Source organism: Tachyglossus aculeatus, chromosome 13 (genome assembly GCF_015852505.1).
Source record: "Tachyglossus aculeatus isolate mTacAcu1 chromosome 13, mTacAcu1.pri, whole genome shotgun sequence".
In the NCBI taxonomy this organism is placed as follows: domain Eukaryota; kingdom Metazoa; phylum Chordata; class Mammalia; order Monotremata; family Tachyglossidae; genus Tachyglossus; species Tachyglossus aculeatus.
The window spans coordinates 21,001,252-21,023,023 of NC_052078.1; the positions used below are offsets into that span (position 1 = coordinate 21,001,252).

General features: G+C 43.7%; 1 protein-coding gene across 1 annotated transcript in view; it reads right to left on the bottom strand.

Annotated features, from left to right (window-relative positions):
• Positions 1-293: 293 nt before the first annotated feature.
• Positions 294-21,772, bottom strand: part of SPAG6 (sperm associated antigen 6) — a 67,886-nt gene continuing 46,407 nt past the window's right edge. The window contains exons 7-12 of the mRNA XM_038755903.1: positions 20,621-20,773; positions 18,199-18,390; positions 11,851-11,967; positions 9,398-9,543; positions 3,896-3,998; positions 294-466 (exon numbers count right to left, since the gene is read on the bottom strand). Coding sequence (XP_038611831.1) covers positions 3,932-3,998; positions 9,398-9,543; positions 11,851-11,967; positions 18,199-18,390; positions 20,621-20,773 — 675 coding nt within the window. The 3' untranslated portion in view covers positions 294-466; positions 3,896-3,931. The remainder of the gene's footprint in view (positions 467-3,895; positions 3,999-9,397; positions 9,544-11,850; positions 11,968-18,198; positions 18,391-20,620; positions 20,774-21,772) is intronic.

Genomic DNA, 21,772 nt, shown 5'->3' on the forward strand with positions numbered 1-21,772 from the left:
AGGAGAAACATTTAAAAGAATGGAACTGTGATTGCTTCCTGGTAGAAATCACTACAAAATGCAATTCTGTTTGTTCTCCGTTCAAGATTCAAAGACAATATTGTAATTGCTTCCCAAAGTGTACTTTGCTGCTGTACACAGTCTATTCCCTAGCAATCTTCCGTCACGCATATATAAATGCAACAGTAACTGGGCAATTAGGATCCACTCTAATGCAATTACAGGTTTGATTGGGGAGCAGAGTTATTTTGTGAAGGAACTGAAACACCAAAAATGTCATTCATGCACTGAGACACAATGGAACAGATTGTTTATAATTGGGATCAACACTTGATCTTCTCTCATAAGACCGTTTCCTAAAAGTGAGTGCAGGAGTCTCAGAATAATTCTTCACCAAGTGTTCGCTGTTATATTTGAAATGGATTTCCTTGCTGAAATCCTAGATGAGTCCTGATTAAACTGGAATCTAGAATTGGGAAACACCCAAAAGGAAGTTTCAACTACAGATTGGATCTGCTATGGAGAATTTCTGAAGATGAGGAAAAAAAAACCCAAACAGAGGTCTGATTTCCCATTTAATGGGATTTAACAGGAGCTGTTGCACCCAGGGAAACAAAATGGCCTAGTGGAAAGAGCATGGGCTTGGGGGGTCAGGAGGTCTGGGTTCTACTCCTGGTTCTTCCACATGCCTGCTGTGTGACCTTGGGCAAATCAGTTGGCTTCTCTGTGCCTCAATTTCCTCATCTATAAAATGGGGATTCAATTATTGTTCTCCCTCCTACTTTGACTGTGAACCCCATGTGGAACAAGGACTCTGTCTGACTTGATTTTGTATTTACGTCAGAGCTGGACACATACTAACAAATACCCCAATTACTATCATTGTTCATTTATCCTTCCCTTAAAATATCAATGAACATGTATTATCCAAACCTGTTTGGCATTAGAAAAACAGTTCTTGTGTTTCAGGGACTAACCTTGTCAGAGGATAAGTCCCTTTACCCAACCCAAAGCCTCCATTTGAACCCACTATTCACTTACCAGGGGCACAGAGAGGAAGCCTTGTTAGGCTGGCCAGGTAGCAGGCTGGTTACAGAACCCTCCTCCCCAAAGCTGAGCCACCCTGGAGCCATTCAGCTCCTTAGAAAGGGGCAGTCCCCCAGTCCACACTTTCAGGGGGCCCTCGCCCAGTTACCAAAGCACTCCCAGAGAAAGCCAGGAAGGGAGGGCAAGATAAGGTGGGGGAGAATGGGGAGGGGGCAGGGCCACCGAAGCCTCCTCCTAGCTTCATGGCAAACAATCCCGTGTCTGTAGCTTCTCTTTCCCGGCCAAAGGCAGCAAAGACAGCCGGGCTCCCGCTCCAAGATCCTGGAAATGAAACTCCGACCCAAGCACACCACTCATTACACCAATTTCGGTGAAGAAAGCAGTGAAAACGTTTCAGTGACTGAGACCCCAACCTAATTTTAAAGATAAAGATTTCTTTTCCTACACTTCTAGATCAAGGATTCGCTCACAGTGTAGGCTCTCCCACTATTTTGCTTCCCTCCAAAGCGCTCTGGGTGCAGAGGAAACACGAACTTTTAGAAGTACCAGACAGAGGCAGCAATGATAAGAAGCCTCTAATGAAGCTAATTAGCTAATGAACCCCTCCCCCCTACAATCTCCCATCTGGGAGAGATTTTTCATTATTAATGTTCCCTCTCTGAATGCCATTATGCGGAACGTAAATTGGCTTTTGTCATTTCTGTGCCAGCTTCCTGCAGAACACCCGTCTCCCCACCCTCAAAGAACTCCAGGGTTTCTGTGGGAAGTTGAAGGCAAACAGAAAGGTCGTTGGTACCTTCTCTACCTATCACTGCATACAGGGGGAAACAGGAAGAAGCTGATTTGGGGGGATGGAATGACCCCAGGGTTCCCCACGGACTTAACTGGTGAGAGGAGAGGACTTGGTAGCAGGGACAGATGTTTCTGCCCGACTCTAGGTTGCTGAAGGGCAAGAGCTGCAGAGGGGTGGGTGAGGTGGAGGTGATCCGGAATGAGGGGTTGTAGGAAGTAGACTGGGCTGGCTGTTGCAAGATGATTTTCTATCTGGGAAGCAGTGTGGGACTAGCAGAAGGAGCCTGGGCTTGGCAGTCCGAGGCCCTGGGTTCTAATTCATTCATTCAATCGTATTTATTGAGCGCTTACTGTGTGCAGAGCACTGTACTAATCACTTAAGAAGTACAAGTTGGCAACATATAGAGACGGTCCCTACCCAACAGCGGGCTCACAGTCTCCGCCCCGTACCTGCTTTACCTGATTTAACTTCTCCGGGACTCAGTTCCCTCATCTGCAAAATGGGGATACAGTACCTGTTCTCCCTTCTACTTAAAACTGTGAGCCCAATGTGGGACCTGATTATCTTGTATCTATGCCAGGGTTTAGTACGGGGCTTGACACATAGTAAGGGCTTAACAAATACCACAGTAATTATTATCATTATAAAGGCCAACTGCCCAACACAGTAGCAGCAGGAAACCAAGTCACCAGAGGGAGTTGGCACGTGGTGCCACCACAGTGACAGGCAAAGGGTTGGTCTGGGAGGATTTAGGGATGTTTCAGGCCTGAGGCGTCTTTCAGGTATGTTTGTCTCTCTCCATTACAGTGTAAACACCTTGAGAGCAGGGAATGTGTCACTTCTTTGTTTTACACTTTCCAGGCACTTTAGGACAGCGCATTTCATCCAGTGGGTGCTTAGTAAATGCTGCTACGATGACGACTGCCACCTGTGCTGTAATAGCTTTTGGGCTTTCCGGCCTATTTTACTCTTTTTCTGGAACCTTTTGGCATGGCTCCATCCTCAGCTCACTTCACTGGCTGCATCATGACTTTCTGACCCAAGTCTTTGGCTACCAAGAGAGGTTTGGGAATTGCTGACTCCCACATCTGGGCCTTCCCTCGGAAGCCATGGAAGAGGTTCCCTTCAAAGCCCTACTGAGAGCTCACCTCCTCCAGGAGGCCTTCCCAGACTGAGCCCCCTCCTTCCTCTCCCCCTCCTCTCCCTCCCCATCTCCCCTGCCTTACCTCCTTCCCCTCCCCACAGCACCTGTATATATGTTTGTACATATTTATTACTCTATTTTATTTGTACATATTTACTATTCTACTTATTTTATTTTGTTAATATGTTTTGCTTTGTTGTCTGTCTCCCCCTTCTAGACTGTGAGCCCGCTGTTGGGTTGGGACCGTCTCTATACGTTGCCGACTTGTACTTCCCAAATGCTTAGTACAGTGCTCTGCACACAGTAAGCGCTCAATAAATATGATTGAATGAATGAATAAAAGAGGTTGGTCTTGGAGATTGGTGCCAGGGGCTCTACCCAGCTGGGTTGATGGGGCGGAGGCAGGATGGGGTGGGGGCAGAACTGGGGTAGAGGAGGACGGGGCAGGGCAGGAACGGCCTAGGAGAGATGGGACAGGAGTTGGGAACTCACCCACCCACTCTTTCCATAGGCTCAGGTAGGTTCCCTAGGCTTAGGAAACCTCAAGACTGGCAGACTGTGAATTGGAACACCTGCATGACAGAGAATGTGTTTACTGACTCTGTCGTATTATAATCTCCCAGGCGCTTAGTACAGTGCTCTGCACACAGTAAGTGCTCAATAAATGTCACTGATTGATCGATTAGGAGGATGCAGACTAGTCACTAGGCATGCTTCTTAGTCAAACTACAAATCCCAGGAGGCTTTGAAGCGATAAAGCCTCTTCCAGCCCTCCTACCCTAAGGAGGGAGGGCCCGGAGTCTTCAGCCAGATTGCCATTCTGCTGCTATCACTACTACACCAGTACTTTCCAATAACCAATGTAAGGATTTTCAGAAATCTAGGAAATATTGCTACAACTGTATTCATACATGCACTACTATGAATCTGTGTCAAGATGATTCCGCTTATATGGTTGGCTGATAATTCTCCACTCTCTCCAGAAGTGCATCTGAATAGCCGGGGGAATAATACCTGAAAAAAAAAAATTTCTATTAGATATTTGGGATTCCATGCAGAACCCCCTTAATAGAAGAGCTATAGCCACATCAGGTGTATTTGAAGTGATTCCTTGAGTCCAGCTTCAAGTATCCACTAGAGAATTGAATAATTACAACCAAGTAATGCTTTTATGCATAGGTTAAGCGAATACCAGAGAACAGAATACTGTCTATCTCAAGGTAATGGTATGCCGTTGCCCAATAAATGGCAAAACATTTATGGAAAATAAATGTCAAGGCAAAACGGAGATATTTATTTTCAAAGCCAGAGACATTGATCCTGTGACAATGTTTTATTACCGTGACCTTATTTCTGTTATACCAAATGACTGACATTGTTTTAATCATTTTATCTAATGGATTTTTTTTTCATGAAAGCAACAGCACAGTGTACCATTACTGACCAACTCCTGCTTTCTGACTAGAGAGTTTTCTTGTTGTGCACTCCAGTTAATCAGGGAGCAGTTCATCCAGAAAACCAGAAATTTGTAGTGAATGCTTCTGTTTTAAGAATAAGCAGCTTCAGAATGACTGAAGCACTCATCAGTTTTAAACTTTCATCAGTGAATAATGGTGGGCTATTTGTAAAGGTTCTGAGCTAAGAGAAAAAGCTAATAAATAACTTGTTTGCATTCATTCGATTGTATTTATTGAGCGCTTACTGTGTGCAGAGCAAACCCTTCATCCTTGGAAAAACTAAAAAAGGTATCATACTTGACAGGCCTGGGGTTCATATACACTACTCTCCATTTCTATGGTCGTAAAGATTTAGTAAATATTTAAAATTTCATCACTAGGGAGGCTGATATTGCTCTGCTAATGAGATGCTTGATACGGCATAAAAGAGACCTATGTTCACAGAAGACATTGGCAAATAAAATATCCTTGGGTTGAGGTTCAACCCATGGAGGGCTCTTCTTAATGACCCACGACTCCTAAAATGGTTAAATCTTCCTAAAGCCCTTTCTTTCCACAAAGCTAAGGATTTGGGTGTTTTGTTTTGTTCGGTTTTACCTTTCTCTAACCTCAGATAGTTGACCCGATAAAAAAAGTAACATAATTTATGTTAGACTCCTTGTTTCTTCTACAATTTGTCAAGATAAGGAAACAAAAACAGCACTAAGTTTCTCTATACTGTGCCTACAGGCAGGATTGTAAAAAGGTTTCCCTTGAGGAGTGGATTCAAAGCCCTCCCACCCCTGAAAAAATTTCCTTCCTTCATCTGTAAACCTCTTTGAAGTGTTTTCACACAGGAATTTACATCTGTCAAATCGAGCTCCCCTTACATTGGCTACTGAAGTTTAAAACCTGCCCTCTCTACACACACCCCTCCACCCCCCTTCCTGGCTCTCTTGTATGTGCCACTTTAAGATGGGAGGATGGATTTCAACAACAACAGACTGAAAAAACACCAAGCGACGGGGAGGAGAGAGGGACGGGAAAGAGAAAGAAAGGAGGAAAAACAGTCACTCCGCTCGGGCCCCCAATCATATCCTCTCCTCCAAACATATCGTGGGCAAACAAACAAGGGCATATGGGGAAACAGCTGACTTTCCCTGAACCCTGGAACACCAGCCACAGGCGGCTGGCATCCACAGGAGCGATTTTAATTCTCCAGCTGGCTGGCCTTAAGCGACAGGGGCACAGACTGGCAGTCACTGTGACCAGCTCCTGCCCCAATGCTGTTTAACCTGCATCCTCACAGGAAGCGGAGGGAGGCAAAGAAAATCCCTTTCCTCCAAGATCCTACCCTGGGCTGCCTTCCCATCCGGCAGTCTGCTCTTGGCATGGAGGCGGTCGGCCCTGTCCCACACTAGCTATGGGGACTGGGAGAGAATGGACAGTTGGAAGTGGAGGGTGGACTTCTTCCTGCAGTCACTGATGTTCCATGGGCATAATGGGAAGGAATTTTCCTGGGACTTCCCCCCACAACCCCACCTCAGACCAGGCAGCTGGCAGAGGGTGGAGGAAGAGGAGAGTTCAAAAAGTTCAAACCAGTCCGGCTATCACTGCAGCCGTGACTACTAGCAGCAGTCGGGTTGTGATTTCCAGTTAAGAGTTTGCAATTTGGAAAGAGTGGCTTGGTAGTTTGTGTGGAAAACCGGAAACATTTCTTGGATAGAAGTGATAGACGTGTCTCCCAGAATAATCATCCTTATGGCGTTCTTGCGAGAATGCCTTTTAAATTTTGATATTTTAATTTGGTGCTCTGCCGCTAAAATCATTCTGGTCATCAAACATCTCTGAGGTTTTCTCTTGGTTCTGCAGGTATTTTTCTCCAATTTCCCTGCATGTCATTTATACAGTGGAGTAACCTCAGATGTTTGGATGAGGTAATGAGGCAAGCACCATTCTGAACAGTAATGAACATGTTTTTGCACATATCCTTCAGGTCGCTGTGTATGAGGGGTCAACAGTACACCATGATCTATTGACATAATACTCCTGTATTATTCCATCTTGTAGAACAAAAACATTTATTCAAGACAGTGCCCTGTCATCAGATGAATCTAATGGGTTGCTCAGTCGCCTTATGGCTCTTAGTCATATTTTACTCTTCCAAAATTGCATTTGCAATAAGAAAATGATATTGCACAAAGAACCTTCCTTGTGATTGTTCAAAAATGCATTAAGGCCATAAAAACCTTTTTTTAAAAATTTTTCTGGCCTCAGACAAAAATTGCATTGGCTTCATTTCACGTTTGCATATATTCCACTGCTCTGGCAAGTCGTCTCTTGCAACGGATGCTGCTGGAATGGGGCAAGAGTGTGGATGGCTCAGTGCAAACCATCACCCCTACTGCAAAAATAGCTTAAGGACATTTCCTGCTGATAGTAAGGAATTCTCTCAGCCCTTGTCCCCAATCCTAAACTAAATTAGGAGACACCTTAGTGAGTGGCTGTCTTGGCTGAAGAGAGAGCAACACTCCAGAAGCATCATGGCTTAGAACAGTGCTTTGCAGGTTGTAAGCGCTTAATAAATGCCACCATTATTATTATTAATGGAAAGAGTACAGGCGTGGGAGTCAGAGGACCTGGGTTTTAATCCCAGCTCTGCCAATTGTCTGCTGTGTGACCTTGGGCAAGGCACTTAACTTCTCTATGCCTCACTTAACTAATATGTAGAGTGGGGATTAAGACTGTGAGCCCCACATGAGATGGGGACTATGTCCAACCTGATTATCTTGTACCTTCCCCAGCACTTAGTTCAGTGCCTGGCACATAGAAAGCGCTTAAAAAATACCACAAAAAAGGGCAGCATCCTCAGTCATCCTTAAGATGCAACATTCTTCTTAGTAGAATGAGTTTGTTGAAAGTGTGCCATGCTGGATCTGTGTGTATGCAGTGTGGAAGAGACTGTCCTTTAATAGAGAAATTCCACCTCAGCATCATTATTTTGATATATAAAAGGCTCTCTTCATATGTCTATATTTACATGCCCATCTCTCTCAATATATAGAAATCTATACATCGAGAGAGAGAGAGAGATGGACATGTACAATCCGTTCTGCCACAACATGTGTTTTCACTGTTTCAGTTAGAATGATGTAGGGGATGGAGTTTCTCTTCAGGAATGATGGATAAGTGTCGGTCCTGGAGCTACAGGACCAAGAACCTGCAGAGAGGAATTGATTATAATGCTAGTGGCTTGCCCAATGCTGCTCACATCTCCTGTCCCTGCCAATCACTGGGGCACAGAGTACACTGAGCGAGTAAGTGGACATTGGCACAGCACATTACCAAAAGGCATTTGCAGACTTCACCCACAGTAGCCGGATACAGGCAGAACTGGGACTAGAAGCAAGTTCTCCTGATTCCCACTGGCCAAAAGAACTAGGGAACTTTTTTTCCAACCCCATGGCCATTGTATCAGAACAGATAAGCACTACAGTGTGAATTTTCTTTAACGTGTGGTTTTGCAAGAGCGCCACTCTTGAGATGAGATGTGGAAAAAAGTGTTGGTCACACATTGGTCTTGCTAAATCGTACTAGCATGCAATGCTAAAATAATCTTCTGAACAAGTTAATCGGGTTGGAGCTGATTAACTTTTATCTACCCCAGTACTTAGAACCGTGCTGGGCACATAATAAGCATTAAAGACCATAATAAGAATAACCCATAAAAATGGCTAGATTATAGATTTATTCATCTTCTGTTACTTCACACTCAAATGGGCTTACATTTATCAGTTCCTTGAGAAAATGGACAACCTTCACTCCCCAAAAACAACTCACTAACAGAATATGGATGGATTCAGAATGAATTACAATCTTGAAAAAAAACAAAAACTAGTTGATGAGGTTAGAATCAATTTGTCTTAATACTATCTTTTCTTTTAAGATAATTTAAAGGAATTACTGGATGTGGGATTCTCCCTGATAACACTGGGAAAGTCTACAAATGTCTCCTAAATTCCAAAAAGGGTCAATTGTGAAAGTATAAGAATGAGGTGAATTAGAAGACTTTTTTGGTACCCAGCAAAGGTAAGAAATGAGAACAAAGGGGAAATGTACTGTAAGACATTTTGGACTCTTTCCCAAGGTGACATGACCAGTTGTGACTTTACTTTTATTTTATGCTTGAATATAATGCCCTTTTCGAAGCTTAAGTGTCTCTCTCCAAAAGCCCTTGTCCTGACAATTTTTTTTTCCATTTGCCAAACACTGGTATTTTCCCTTGACAGTCATGAATCTCATCCCCGTTCAGTGCTAAAAGAGCCGAGGAAAACATTAGCAAGGTTCTTGTTTCCTTTTTTTTTTTCTGGGCATCAACCTCAACTAATTTTCCATGGGCTGGGGATTAGTTTAGACCAGCTGCCGGAGATTTGGAGTACTGCATTTCCAACTGGGGCCTTGTCCTACGTGGAGCCATCAGCATTATTTACTTCACCTCTTGACTCCCAAGTGGTGGATTTGTTCAAAGGAACAGCCAAATTATTTCTTCTGCCTGCACCCAACATTTCTCTCCTGATTGCAGAGCTCCCTTCGAAGGGAATCTGAGCTCTGAACACAAGAGGGTGCAAAAAGGAAAATGAATTTAAGATTCATGTAGCCTTTCCCAGGCAGGCAATTACAATTTAAGGTAGATTGAATGGACTCTACTGTACTTTATTAATTGAATTTGTACCGTATATTTTAGGACTGTTTTACAAAGCACTTATTAAAATAGGAAAGGTACACGTTTAGAATGGGCTCTTGAACTATTATTGGGAAAGACAGCTAACCAAAACATTTTTCAATAAAGAAAGAGGATAATTCATACATCTATTCTGTCTTTCAAACCACCCCACTCCACCTGAGACTATGACATGCAGCTTGGAAGACAAATAACAGCATCATAATGGTGAATTACTAGAATTCTATCTCTCTCACCTTACTATTTCCTCAGGGTAACAATTGTTAATAGTATTGATGTATTCTTGAAGTAATGACCCAGGCTCCGCTTTTATCTCTTGAACCTTTTTAAGACCTCCACTTGTTACAAAAAGCCGACGTGCCTTACTATCATGTGGCAGCACCTATGAAAATAAGGAACAGAATGAAAACGTCAGATCGTTCCATTACGAGCTGCTTCTTTGAGCTCTGAGGTCATTACTACTGAAAGAAAGTGTAACCTTGGGAAATGGATACAACAGAATCACAACCTACACACTTGGGCCATAGATGAACTTGGGTCCTCCTGGTGACTGTGAAGGAAGTTGCCCCCTCTTTAAAGGGCCATTAACTCTTTCAGGCTCCATGAAAAGAACACATTTGCCACATTCACTAAGCCTACCTTAGTGATTTGGGCTAATATGCCTCCCCAAATGTTATTGTATATTCAGCTGGCCCTTGGGTTCGAAGATGGGTTCTGATGGTGAGATGTATTGGGGAGGGTCAGGGTGGTTGATAGGACTCGTGCTTGACTGACAGTCCCTTCCTCGTCTTGTGCATGCAGAGATTGCCCCCTGCTGCACTGCTGCATTTGTTACTCACAGTGCCTGACGATGTTTTTGTTTCTCCCTCTTGGTGTCATGATTTGCCCAAAGCCTCTGCTCCCAACACAGCCTTCCCCCGGGCCAAGCAGACCTGCCTTCTGCTGCTGTCTCCCCACCGTCCCCTGCTGCTAGGCAGTGCTGTGGAACGATGCAGCCACATTCTCCCAGACAGGGCCTGTCCACTTGGTTCTTTACCCTTCTCCTAGATAGAACCTCGGTGGTGGTCTCCACTCCCATGGCTGCCTCTCCAGCTTTATGCAAATGCCAAACAAATCTGGTCTCTTCCCCTCTGACTGCACCTTAGCACTGAGATTTTGAGACACAGGGAACTGGCTTCCCACTGTCAACCCAAACTTACCAAAGAGAGGGCTGCCCCACTTGACCGTAAGCTCTCAGAGGGCAGGGATCGCGTCTACCAACTCCATTGTATTGTGCTGTCCCGGGTGTTTAGTACGGTGCTCTGTGCGTAGTAAGTACTCAATAAATATCACTGATTGACTGCTCATTTTTCCCTCAACAACCCTTCTCCCCAGCCCAGCCTCACGTGTCAGTGGGCATCATCCCCAGATTCCCAAGCACAAAATATGAGTCATTTAATGGTTTTCCTACCCCTTCCTGGTACTTTCCATTTCAATCCCCTTCCTAAGTCCCTCCTTCCTCCTCACCCCTGCTGGCAAAGCCGGGGTCCGGCCACTGCCCATTTCACCTGGGTTACTGTCAACTCTTCACTGATTCCAACCTTAGTCAGTCCTCACAGCCATGGCTCCAACCGCTGAACTGACCAGGACAACCCTTCCATTGTCCCCAAACCACTGCCTCCTTATTTCAGAACTCTACCGTGTCCCCCAGGGACCCTCACTTGTCTCATCCTCTATTTTCCAGCCTCACCCGTCTGCTCTTCCCACGAAAGCTCACTCCACGTGCTCTGATTTCCAACACCCAACTCCTACCTCAACTCTTCTCCTCAGTCATACCCAACCTCTGCCTGCCCACCATCCTGTTAACATCTCTCCCTCCTAGTGTTCAAACCATTTCTGACCTCCCGCCACCTCTGGGAAGCTTTCTTTGGTCGGTGCTCCTCAAACATGCAATTCCACAACATTCTCCCCCCAACACCCACAGTAGGCACTGACCCCTTTGCTTTGCTTGTACACCCTGGAAACACTTTGAATTTACTTCAGTCCTATTAGGAGGCCATAGGGCCTTTGTACCTCAATTAGGCAATGACTCGCCATAAACTCTCAGCATAATCTCCTATATTCCCAACGCTGAATTATTGTTTTGTGACCAAAACCAGCTGAACTTCCACGTAGCCCTCACTCCTCTTCCTCTCTAAAAACTGTCCTCCACACCCTTAGACATATCTGGCTGCTGGACTCTCTCCATCTATCCCAAGCTTTTGGGCCTCTCCTAGACTCAATCAGTTGTATTTATTGAGTGCTTACTATGTGCCAAGCACCATACCAAGCATTGGGAAGAACAATCCAGAGTTGGTAGACTCATGCCCTGCTCACAGTGAACTTACAGTCTAGAGAGGGAAGATGGAGAAACTTGGTAAAGTCCCTTAATTCAGTTTTACAATGAAGATTCTGGTAAAAAGTTTGATGGAGGAATGAAGTTGGACCATTGGCTAAAATGAGATATTTGGCTTATGGGTGGATTTCATTTATCCACGTTGTCCTTTTCCTCATTATCACAGATGTTAGAGAATTGGCTAGAAATATCTGGCCTATATCTTTTGGAAAAAAAGGAGTAATTCAGGTGAGGGAAAAAAATTCACCAATTATAATTTTCTCATAAGGAAATGTGATTGTCATTTTGGACTCAGATTAAGATTATCTTTCTTACCTTACTGAATTGTCCTACCACATGTTTCAAAATATTTGGAGGAGCATCATGCAAGAATGGTTCCAGAGCTGGAAGATGAGTGCATTTTTGTAGAATATTCTTTATAGCCTTTTTAGTCTGTCATAGTACAAAACAGAACACATACAGTAAGCAATCAATGAATCCTTGACAAGAATTCCTGGAATTTAGACATGAGATCAATTTCCTGGTCTAATCAAGAGTTATGCTTTGTTTTTTTAAAAAAAGTCAAAAACAAGACTACAACTCTCCAATTAATTTAAGAATTCCGTCTTGATAAAGCATAAACTGCATTTCATCCTTTAAATATCTTCAACAAAGAATGTGCATTTTGAAATGACTTACGTTGCCAATACAAATTGATTTTTAAAGGATTACTAATTTCATGTACAAACAAAAAAGACAATAATCCTCTAAGAAAAATATAAGAAACTCCCCAAAGGCAGATGAACAATATTAATGTAATTATAACTTTTGCCCATTTATCCTCAACCAGTTTCTTGATTGCATTCTCCTGTTCCTCCCATTCTCCTATGTCTTTCTTCCCTCATCTTTTCATTCAACACCCCCACTGCCTCCCTTTCCTGTTCTCCCTTCACTCCATCATTTCTCATTCCCACACTTCACTCCACCATCCCGGCCTCTCCCTCACAGCTCATCTTTTCGACTTACAAGATGCAAAGCAGATGCAAAGCAAGGCACACTTTGGAGTTTAGCACTCCAAGTACATTATTTATCCACATTGACTAGTAACAATAAAAATAATTGTGCTTTTTGATAAGCACTATGTGGCCAGCACTGTACTATGCACTGTGGTAGACAGATGATCATCAGGTCCTATATGGGGCTTACCGTTTAAGTAGGAGAGAGTACAGGTATTGAATCCCCATTTTGCAGATGAGGGAACTGAGGCACAGAGAAGTTAAGTGACTTGCCTAAGACCGCACAGCAGACAAGTGGTGGAGCCAGGATAAGAACCCTGGTCCTTTGACTCCCAGGCTAGCGGTTTTTCCACTAGGCCATCCTACTTATCTCTACTACACCATGGTGGGGAAAAACCATTTCCATTTCATTTTCTTCCAAAAGGTTTTGGGGATTAACAGAATCCAGCTGTTAGAGGAAAAAATAATGTTCTGCTGGGTTTGTGATATCAATTTAAGCAAGAGAGAGAGAGAGAGAAAGAGAGAGAGAGAGAGAGAGAGAGAGAGAGAGAGAGAGAGAGAGAGAGAGAGAGAGTGTGTGTGTGTGTGTGTGTGTGTGTGTGTGTGTGTGTGTGTGTGTGTGAAGATCAATGTATTGCATGTTTCAAGATAATACTGCTAGGACTGGTAATTCCACCTGTCCTTTGATTCAAAATTGCCTCAGGAGTCAAGGCAACAGAATGTTTTCTTTTCTCTTACTAAACCTTTCCCAAAACAAAACTCAAGAGTCGGTTCCCTCCTGCCCCCAGAGTTGCCTTCAACTCTTCTTGAAGGAGAATGATTTTCTTCCAGTCTTTTTTTTTCTGGCCTCCTCCATCCTTTTGCATCACGGTTCCCTCATCAGCAAGCATGAAGTTACAGAGGAGTGAAGGTGAAGGCTGGCTCTCACGGCCTCTTTGCCGTAGCTGCTCTAGGTGCTGCCAATCAGGCCAGGAGGAAAGGAGCCCGGTGCAGTCTCTCCGGAACTCAAACTGACAAGCCTTCTCAGCAGGAGAAACTGTAAACCGGGGACAATCAGGGTGTCCTCAGCTTGCCCAGCCAGCTAACCTCCAGCTAACCCCCACCTGAAACAATTCTCTCAAGTTTCTGTTCCCTCCCCCTCCAGTGGAGAGGCCCCGGCTAAAAGACCGTGAGAGAATCAACTCCAAGACAGCAATGGTAGCTATTTTTTCTTTTCTTTTGTCATCTCCCACCGCCCCAACTCCCACCTCTAGTTATTATTATTTTTTTATTTAAAAAGAGACGGTTCCTGTCTTCTCGAGTGTTTTTTCCACAATGTGGCCGAGACCGTTGCCCAATCAGAGGTAAAAAAAAATACCTTCCATATTGACAGGGACCGTGCAGTGAGACATGGTAAAGCCATGTTATGTTATCTTAAGCAGCCACTGAAATCAGGTGGTACTTTGCTTCTCTTAATGGGAAGAGCAATGAGCACTCCAGAGGAATCTAGCAACAGCCAATGACCAAGAGAGGAAGCAAGGAAGGAAAATTCTTGGTTAGGGAAGGATCGGGTGGAGGGAGCAGAGTTTTAGCGAGTGTTCTGTCTCAGCCAGCCCCAACAGCTGTGCAGAACCCCCAGATCCAGGCTCTGGAACCAGCGCTGTGGAGGAATTTTATCCATCCCCCTGTCCTCCAGACCAAAAACTGAGAAATCCTAAACCTTAACTAGACCCCATATCACTAAATCCTAAAACCAAGAAATTGGAGAGGGAGAGAGGGAGTGGGGCGGAAGGGGGAGGAGAGAAAAAGTAGTCTCTTTCTGCCTGGAAGTTATTTTGTAATCTTAGTACACTGAACTTCAGTTCCTACTGGCAAACTGAGACCAAGAATAAGGGCTTGGAAGAGAATGCAGAGAATACGAAGAGGCTTTTCGGCTGCTCCTGTGGATTGGAACCAATTAAAGGCTGACTACAGATGCTGACGTGCCCCAGGGACCGATTGCACCTCAACATGGCTGTAAAATCTGAAGCCTTCCAAGGAGGAGCAAATGAGAAATGCAGTCCGACAGCTCGCGTCCCTCTTGGATACCCTTTCTTTGAGTGAGACAGAAGCGAGTCACACAGAGCTGGCTGACATTTCTGGCCAAGGGGCAGGGTTGTTTGTTTGGTTTCTTCCCCATAGGCCTCTGAAGTAAGAAATTCTTGGGTGGGCATCTGGATGGATTGCCCCATGCCTTGCATTATGATCTAGTCCTTATCCAACTTGTACGGAGAGATGTGCAACAGTTTTTCAAGGGATGAGCTAAAGGTACAGTCATTAGGCAGCCTGCCCCCTCCCCAGAGCTAACCTTCCTCATATTTCCAGTCACTGCAGCCTTTTTTTTTTAACAGTATTTGTTAAGCGCTTAATATGTGTCAAACACTGTTCTAAGTGCTGGGGTAGGTACAAGTTAATTACATCAGACACCGTCCCTGTCTCGTGTGGGGCTCACAATCTAAATACGAGGGAGAAGAGGAATTTAATCCCCATTTTAAGGTTGAGGAATTGAGGCACATTGAAGTGAAGTGACTTGCTGAAGGTCACACAGCAGACAAGTGGTGGTGCCGGGATTAGAACCCAGGCTCTTTCCAATAGGTCATGTTGCCTCTCTAGTATTTCTAGTATTACGAGAATCCTGACCTGCTGCCAGGCTGCAAAGGGGTATTAGGGTAGGGAGCAGGTAGGGAGCAAGTCTCATGTGGCCAGGATATTTGTTCATATTGTCACTATCAGTCACTGGCACCCTCTGAATGACTCAGTAGGCACCGGCTGGAGTCAGAAGACCATCAGTGCTCCATGAGTTTGGTATAAAGCCCTTCCCATGCCTCTCAACCCCCCAATCTGGCACATGTCACAATCCAAAGTGGGGTGACAGAACTGATCGATCTACTCTGGGCTCATCTCTGGCTTAGGGTTGGAGCAGACCTTCAACCAGGCAGTTCCAGACCAGAGCAAGATGACCAGGACAGCCTGGATCCAAACCCTTTGGAGTCCTGAACACTTTATTGCCACTCCTGTGAGACAAAAGGGCCTCAGAGTCTGCGGCTTCTGTGTGGCACCAGATCTGGGAGCAAGACAGAACGTTCCTGCTGTCTTTCACTTCAGCAAATGCCTCAAGATAAAATAATTTAATCACACTCCTATAGGGTAGGGCTGCACTACTGAGAGGGCTCTCTAGTTTTTACCTGGTGACTTGTCATGCTTTTTTCACTTTTCCAGCGCGTTGGATTGCAAGCAGCAGCACTTCCGTCTTGGTCCTAAACCATCAGCCCGACAACCACTCTTCCCAAATTCAAATCCCTTCTAAAATGCCACTTCCCCCAACTAGCCTTCCCCGATTAATCACTCCAGTAGAATTCCATCATCCCACTTTAGCATTTATGAACTTATCTCACCCCAGCCTCAGCACTAATGCACATATGTGCACTTAATTATTTATTTTGACTAATCTAGCTGTAATTACTTTTTTTATGTTTGCCTCGCCACATTTAGAGTGTAAGCCCCTTGTGGGTAGGGAGCATGTCACTTCTGAATTAAATACACCCTCTGCTCCCACTACAGCAGAATGAGGATGAGGCAGCAGCATGAAGCTTTCCAAACTTTGGAATATGAACGATGGGGTGTGGGTGGTTGTGGCTGTTGTGATTGGTGAACTCTGAACAGCCCTGCCTGAGGTAGGAGAGTAGACTGCTCCTTTAGCCATATTTTTGTGTAGTTAATATGGTATTTATTCTTGCTTCCTAGGTGTGTTTTTGTTTTTTGTTTTGTTTCAGTTTTTCCTAATGTGTTTGTCACCAATCTTCCCCCTTTACTCTTGGATTTTGAGACCCTTGAGAATTAGGGACTGCTTCTAATTCATACCCATGTATTTTTTTTTTGTCATGCTTAGTACAATGCTTTGTCCACAGTAGGTGCTAAATAAACACTACTTCTGCTACTGCTAAGGGAAGTCTCTCCCTGACAGCACATTTTGTAGTTTCACCTCTCTCCCATGCTACTCATGAGCTTGAATGTGAAAGGTGAGAGAAAATTACAACCACTGAAAGCAAGTTCAGAACTCTGTGGAATTATGAAAGCAGAACTGATTGCCCAGAGAATAAAGGCATTATTTTTCCTTTGCCCTAGATAGGAATTACTATTAATCCCTAAAGCCTAAGACAATTTGGGACCAGGTTATCTTGGAATTCAACTTCTCCCCCTCTGCAGTGGTCCAACCTTTCAGAATACAGAATGTTCCAATGAATAATTCCCCAATTTTCCCATTTGAAGACTGTAAACAAGGTCCTTATCTTTGGAGGTCCCTTACCTTCTCTTTCACTTTTAGACTAACAAAACCCAAGTGTGTTGGCTTTCAGAATGTTAAGAAAATCTCATTTTTTCAGGAAGAAAATATAGCGAGTGGTTAAACGCTTAGGCCAAAGCCTGACTGATGACCAACCAGGGAAACATTAGGCTTTACCATGGTGGTTTGTGCAGGAGGAAATTTTAAACAATCCCCACGGGGCCCTGACATTTCTGTCAGCTGTTTTCTTCCCCAAAAGAGGGGAGGCTTGTTCTGCCACATGTTCTTCAGAGAGATTAGCTTCAACGGAGGAAATACTCCCAGAGTAAGAACAGCACCATGGTTGGACACAACCAAACCCTCATTTTTATGGGAAAGCCATGTGACCTTAAGCAACACTTTAAAGAAATGTCATTTTCTACTATAGCCCTTTAAATTCATTTTTTATTATTACTGTTAATACTATTATACCACAGATGCCACAATTAACTGTGGTATTTGTTAAGCACTTACTAAACACTGGGGTTGATACAAATTAATCTGGTTGGACACAGTACTTGTCCCACATGGGGGCTCACGGTCTAAGTAACTTTTCACATTTAACTTGATGATATTTATGAAAAAAATAGGGCATGAACGATTCAAACAATGACAAAAAATTACAGCAACTAACAAGATTAATGCAAAACAGTGAATGTTTTAGATTAATCTTTATGTTTTAGATTAATCTCTACAATAACTTACTCCAACCCTAATTTTCTAACCCGAAAACCTTCAAAGTATGCACACAGACCAAATGGAACCCAGAATGTCCCTGTTTACCAGTTCTTTTGTAATCATAATGTTAATCTTGCCCGATAAGATTTCCTTGGAACTACCCCAGCAATGCTCAGAACACAGTAAGCACTTACTAAATACCATCAGGATAATTACTGAAAATGGACACACTTTTAAATTGATGTTTCTGAATGTGAGAGAGAGAAAGAGAGAGAGAGAGAGAGAGAGAGAGTGTGTGTGTGTGTGAGTGTGTGTGTGCGCATTTACTGAGTGCCTGCTACTTGGCAGAGCTTGGTAACAATAATAATAATAATGATGGTGGTATTTGTTAAGTGCTTACTATATGCAAAGCACTGTTCTAAGTGCTGGGGAGGTTACAAGGTGATCAGGTTGTCCCACTGGGGGCTCACAGTTTTAATCCCCATTTTACAGTTGAGGTAACAGAGGCACAGAGAGGTTAAGTGACTTGCCCAAAGTCACACAGCTGACAGTTGGCAGAGCCAGCATTTGAACCCATGACCCCCGACTCCAAAGCCCATGCTCTTTCCACTGAGCCACGCTGTACTGGGCATTTGAACCAAATCCACCTACTTTTACTTGAAGATCCTCTGAGCTTTCCGGGGCGAGATAGAGGGCAAGCAGAACAGAGAGGGCATTCGTTACAGCCACCGCCCGTGCATGTTCTGGAGTGTGTCTCCCAATCTGCCCTAATGCCCAAGCGGCAGCCGCCTTGATGTGATCTTCCGACTCTTCCGACAAGCAGACGGACAACTGTGGCACTCCCTGCAGTGGTGATCCAAAGGGCAGACATTAGGAATCTGGGGCAGGATTAAAGAGACAGTGATTTTGCTCAGAAACAGTAAAAGAAATCATTTCGATCCTGATCCCTTTTCTGCTAGGTGACACGAGCCATAAGCAATCCAAAGGCCTTGTCATTTTTCTGGGCACTCGAACCAATTCACTTTAATTATCCGCAATAATCCATTGAAACAAAGAATAACTCTTTTTGTTCCTTTGGAGTGTGAAGGGTTTAACCAAACAACAGATGTCACAAACCGGGTTGCCGATGAACCGGAAACTTCCATTGTGGCAGAAAATGGAAATGTTTAGGACTTTAAGATCTCAAGTTTTTTTAAAAAATTTGTTTTAATCTAATTAATCCTAAACCTCTTTCTTTAAATGAATTGTTTATTTTTTCCCTCTGGTCTAAGTTAAGAAAGTCTTAGACTGGGACACAAATGGGTTGAGCTCAAATAATATCTAAATATTGTTTTTGTTTTATGTGACTTTTACTTTTTTGAACATATATGAACAGAGATGACATTTTAGGACACCTCACCACAGTATTCCTTCAGTCCTGGGAATTTTATCATTGCGGGCATGGATCAGAAAAATATCTAATGGTATCACTAAAGGTTAGCTGTTTTCTGTATGGCTGGCAATCAAAGTCCAGAATTGTTCTTCAAGCAGGGCAAAAGGGGTGGAAGGAAACGCTCTGGAAGATGAGAAGGAAGCAGTGAGGCCTAGCAGAAAAGAGAATGGCCTGAGAATCAGAGGACCTGGGTTCTAACCCTGGTTCCACGGCTGTGTGATCTTGGGTAAGTCACTTGACTTCTGTGTGTTTCAGTTTCTTTCCTCATCTGTGAAATGGGAATTCAGTATCCATTCTCTCTCCTACATAGGCTGTGGGGACAGGAACTATGTCCCCACTTGAATCTTGAATCTACCCCAGTGCTTAGTAGAGTGGCTGGCACATAATAAGCCCTTAACAAATACCATAATTATTATTACAAATATTGGAGGCCCTCCCCAACCTCCACCCCAACATAAACCCTGTGGGTCCCTCCAACAATCCCAAGGCACTGAGGAGAAAGGTGTAGCAAGGCTTAGTGGAAAAGCAGCGTGGTCTAATGGATAGAGCATGGGATCGGGAGTCAGAGGACATGGGTTCTAGTCTCGGCTCCGTCACTCATCTGCTCTGTGACCTTGGGCAAACCGCTTCACTTCTCTGTGCCTCAGTCACCTCATCTGTAAAATGGGGATTAAGACTGTGAGCCCCATGTGGGGCAACCTGATTGCCTTGTATCTATCCCAGTGCTTACAACAGTGCTTGGCACATAGTAAGCACTTCACAAATACCATAATTACTATTATTATTACCTCAGTTATGTTCCAGGCACTGAACTAAGTGCTGGGGTAGATGCATGCTAATCAGGTTGGAAACAGGCCATGTCCCACATGGGGCTCACAATCTTAATCCCCATTTTAAGGATGAGGTAACTGAGGCATAGAGAAATTAAGTGACTTGTCCAAGGCCACACAGCAGACAAGTGGTGGATCCAGGATTAGAACGCAGGTCCTTCTGACACCTGGGCCCATGCTCTATCCACTAGGCCATGCCGCTTCTAAGGAAATCCAGTAGAGGCAAGGGGTCTGGCCAGGCCATGAGCAAGGGCAATGCGGAGTCCATTAGATTTGCCTCTGCTGTGAGCTAGGTAGGAGGCCATCTATGCTGGGAGAAATGGAAAAGGGCAGTTTGTGCTGACCCCTCTGACTTGTGGGAGGGAGGAATCTGAGATGTAGGAATAACTAATAAGAATCAGCTTCTACGTCCGATTGTTTAGGATCAAAATACAGTACCGATTAAACAATTTTAGAGAAACACGTTCAATTATTTAAGCTGTAAATACATGTAAGTTATGGTCAGTTAAGAATGCAAATCGTTTTAGAGGAATTGACCCTTTTTTATTTCAACACCTAGGCTTCTGTTTGCAGTTAGTGAAGTGTAATCCTCATTCTGATTTACTGTTGTCGGAAAATTATCTGTGCATATAACGCAACTAAGAGGCCCATAAAGCAGGGAAAACACTCAAGCATTTTTTTACTACTGTTTATATAATCAGTCAATCAATATACCATTCCCTGCAATACTCTGAGGAGCTATAGTCATCTGTGGTTCTTTCTTGGAATCTCAAGGTAATGATCGCGGGTAGAACACGGAGCAAGAACTAACCTTGGAGATGATCACTGCAGTTGCCAGATGCTCAGAATGAGCCGCTACATAACCAAGCATCATGATACCTGGCAGCCTTACGTTCCCCTTGCAGCAGCCGATACAATCAATCACGGCAGCAACTCCGCCTGCATTGACTATTAGCTGGGAAAGCTGAGAGAAAAGAAATGAAGCCGATACCATGACCACAACCGGGACAATCCCACTGATCTTGAGCCATTCTTTCGGTATTTCCACTGGGTGTAAGTATCTACTCTAAGCTAAAAGTCATCTTATTTTTTTTTTTAATCTGGCTCACTTCTGAGGAATCCAGATTGAATGCTTGCAAATGTATTTTTCGGAGTATAAGTATTTACCGGAGAGACACAGAAGTCTAATAACTCATACTGTTTTGAATACATACAGAAGGGCACAGAGGGGCTTTCTCTGGGGTTTAATTTTTCATGCATCGATGGCACAACTTTTATCCCTATTATAATGGGTGTCAGAATTCCTTTCCTAGAAGCTGAGCCTAGGGCTAGTTCATAACTAGCTAGTTATGAAACCACCAATCATTATCTATGTGTATAAAGAAGATTAATTATTGAGTAGAAAATACAATGGCAGATTTGAGATGTTCTTATCTAATTATTCTTTCTTTGCTAGAAGTGACTGCCTACAGATTCTATTTCAATCATGAAAGCTCAGCTAGCCAGATTAAGGTGTTTCTTGAAAAGAAAAACATAGAAAAAAAGAAAAAAAAAGAAAACATTAGCTAACAACCACTGCTGAAAATATATTTTTAAAGGCATCACTTCTGAACCTGTACAATCCCTGGTTCCTGTTGTGATTTCATATTTCCTTCTTATTTTAAAGATATCAGGAAGGAAATCACTTTAATTTAAATACTCTGGCACATATTCAGTGTTCTTCACATGAAGGGTTTTAAATACAATCGACATATCAATCCTCACCACATTCTTAGGAGAATGAACGGGAGGAAAAGTGTGTGAAGACTAGTATTTCCACTTAGAAGACAGAAAAACTAAATGAGCCCTGGCCGGAGGAGCTGCATGGCCTAGTGGAAAGAGCACAGGCTTGGGAGTCAGAGGACCTGAGTTCTAATCCCAGCTCTGTCAATTGCTTATTGTCAGACCTTGGGAAAGTCACTTC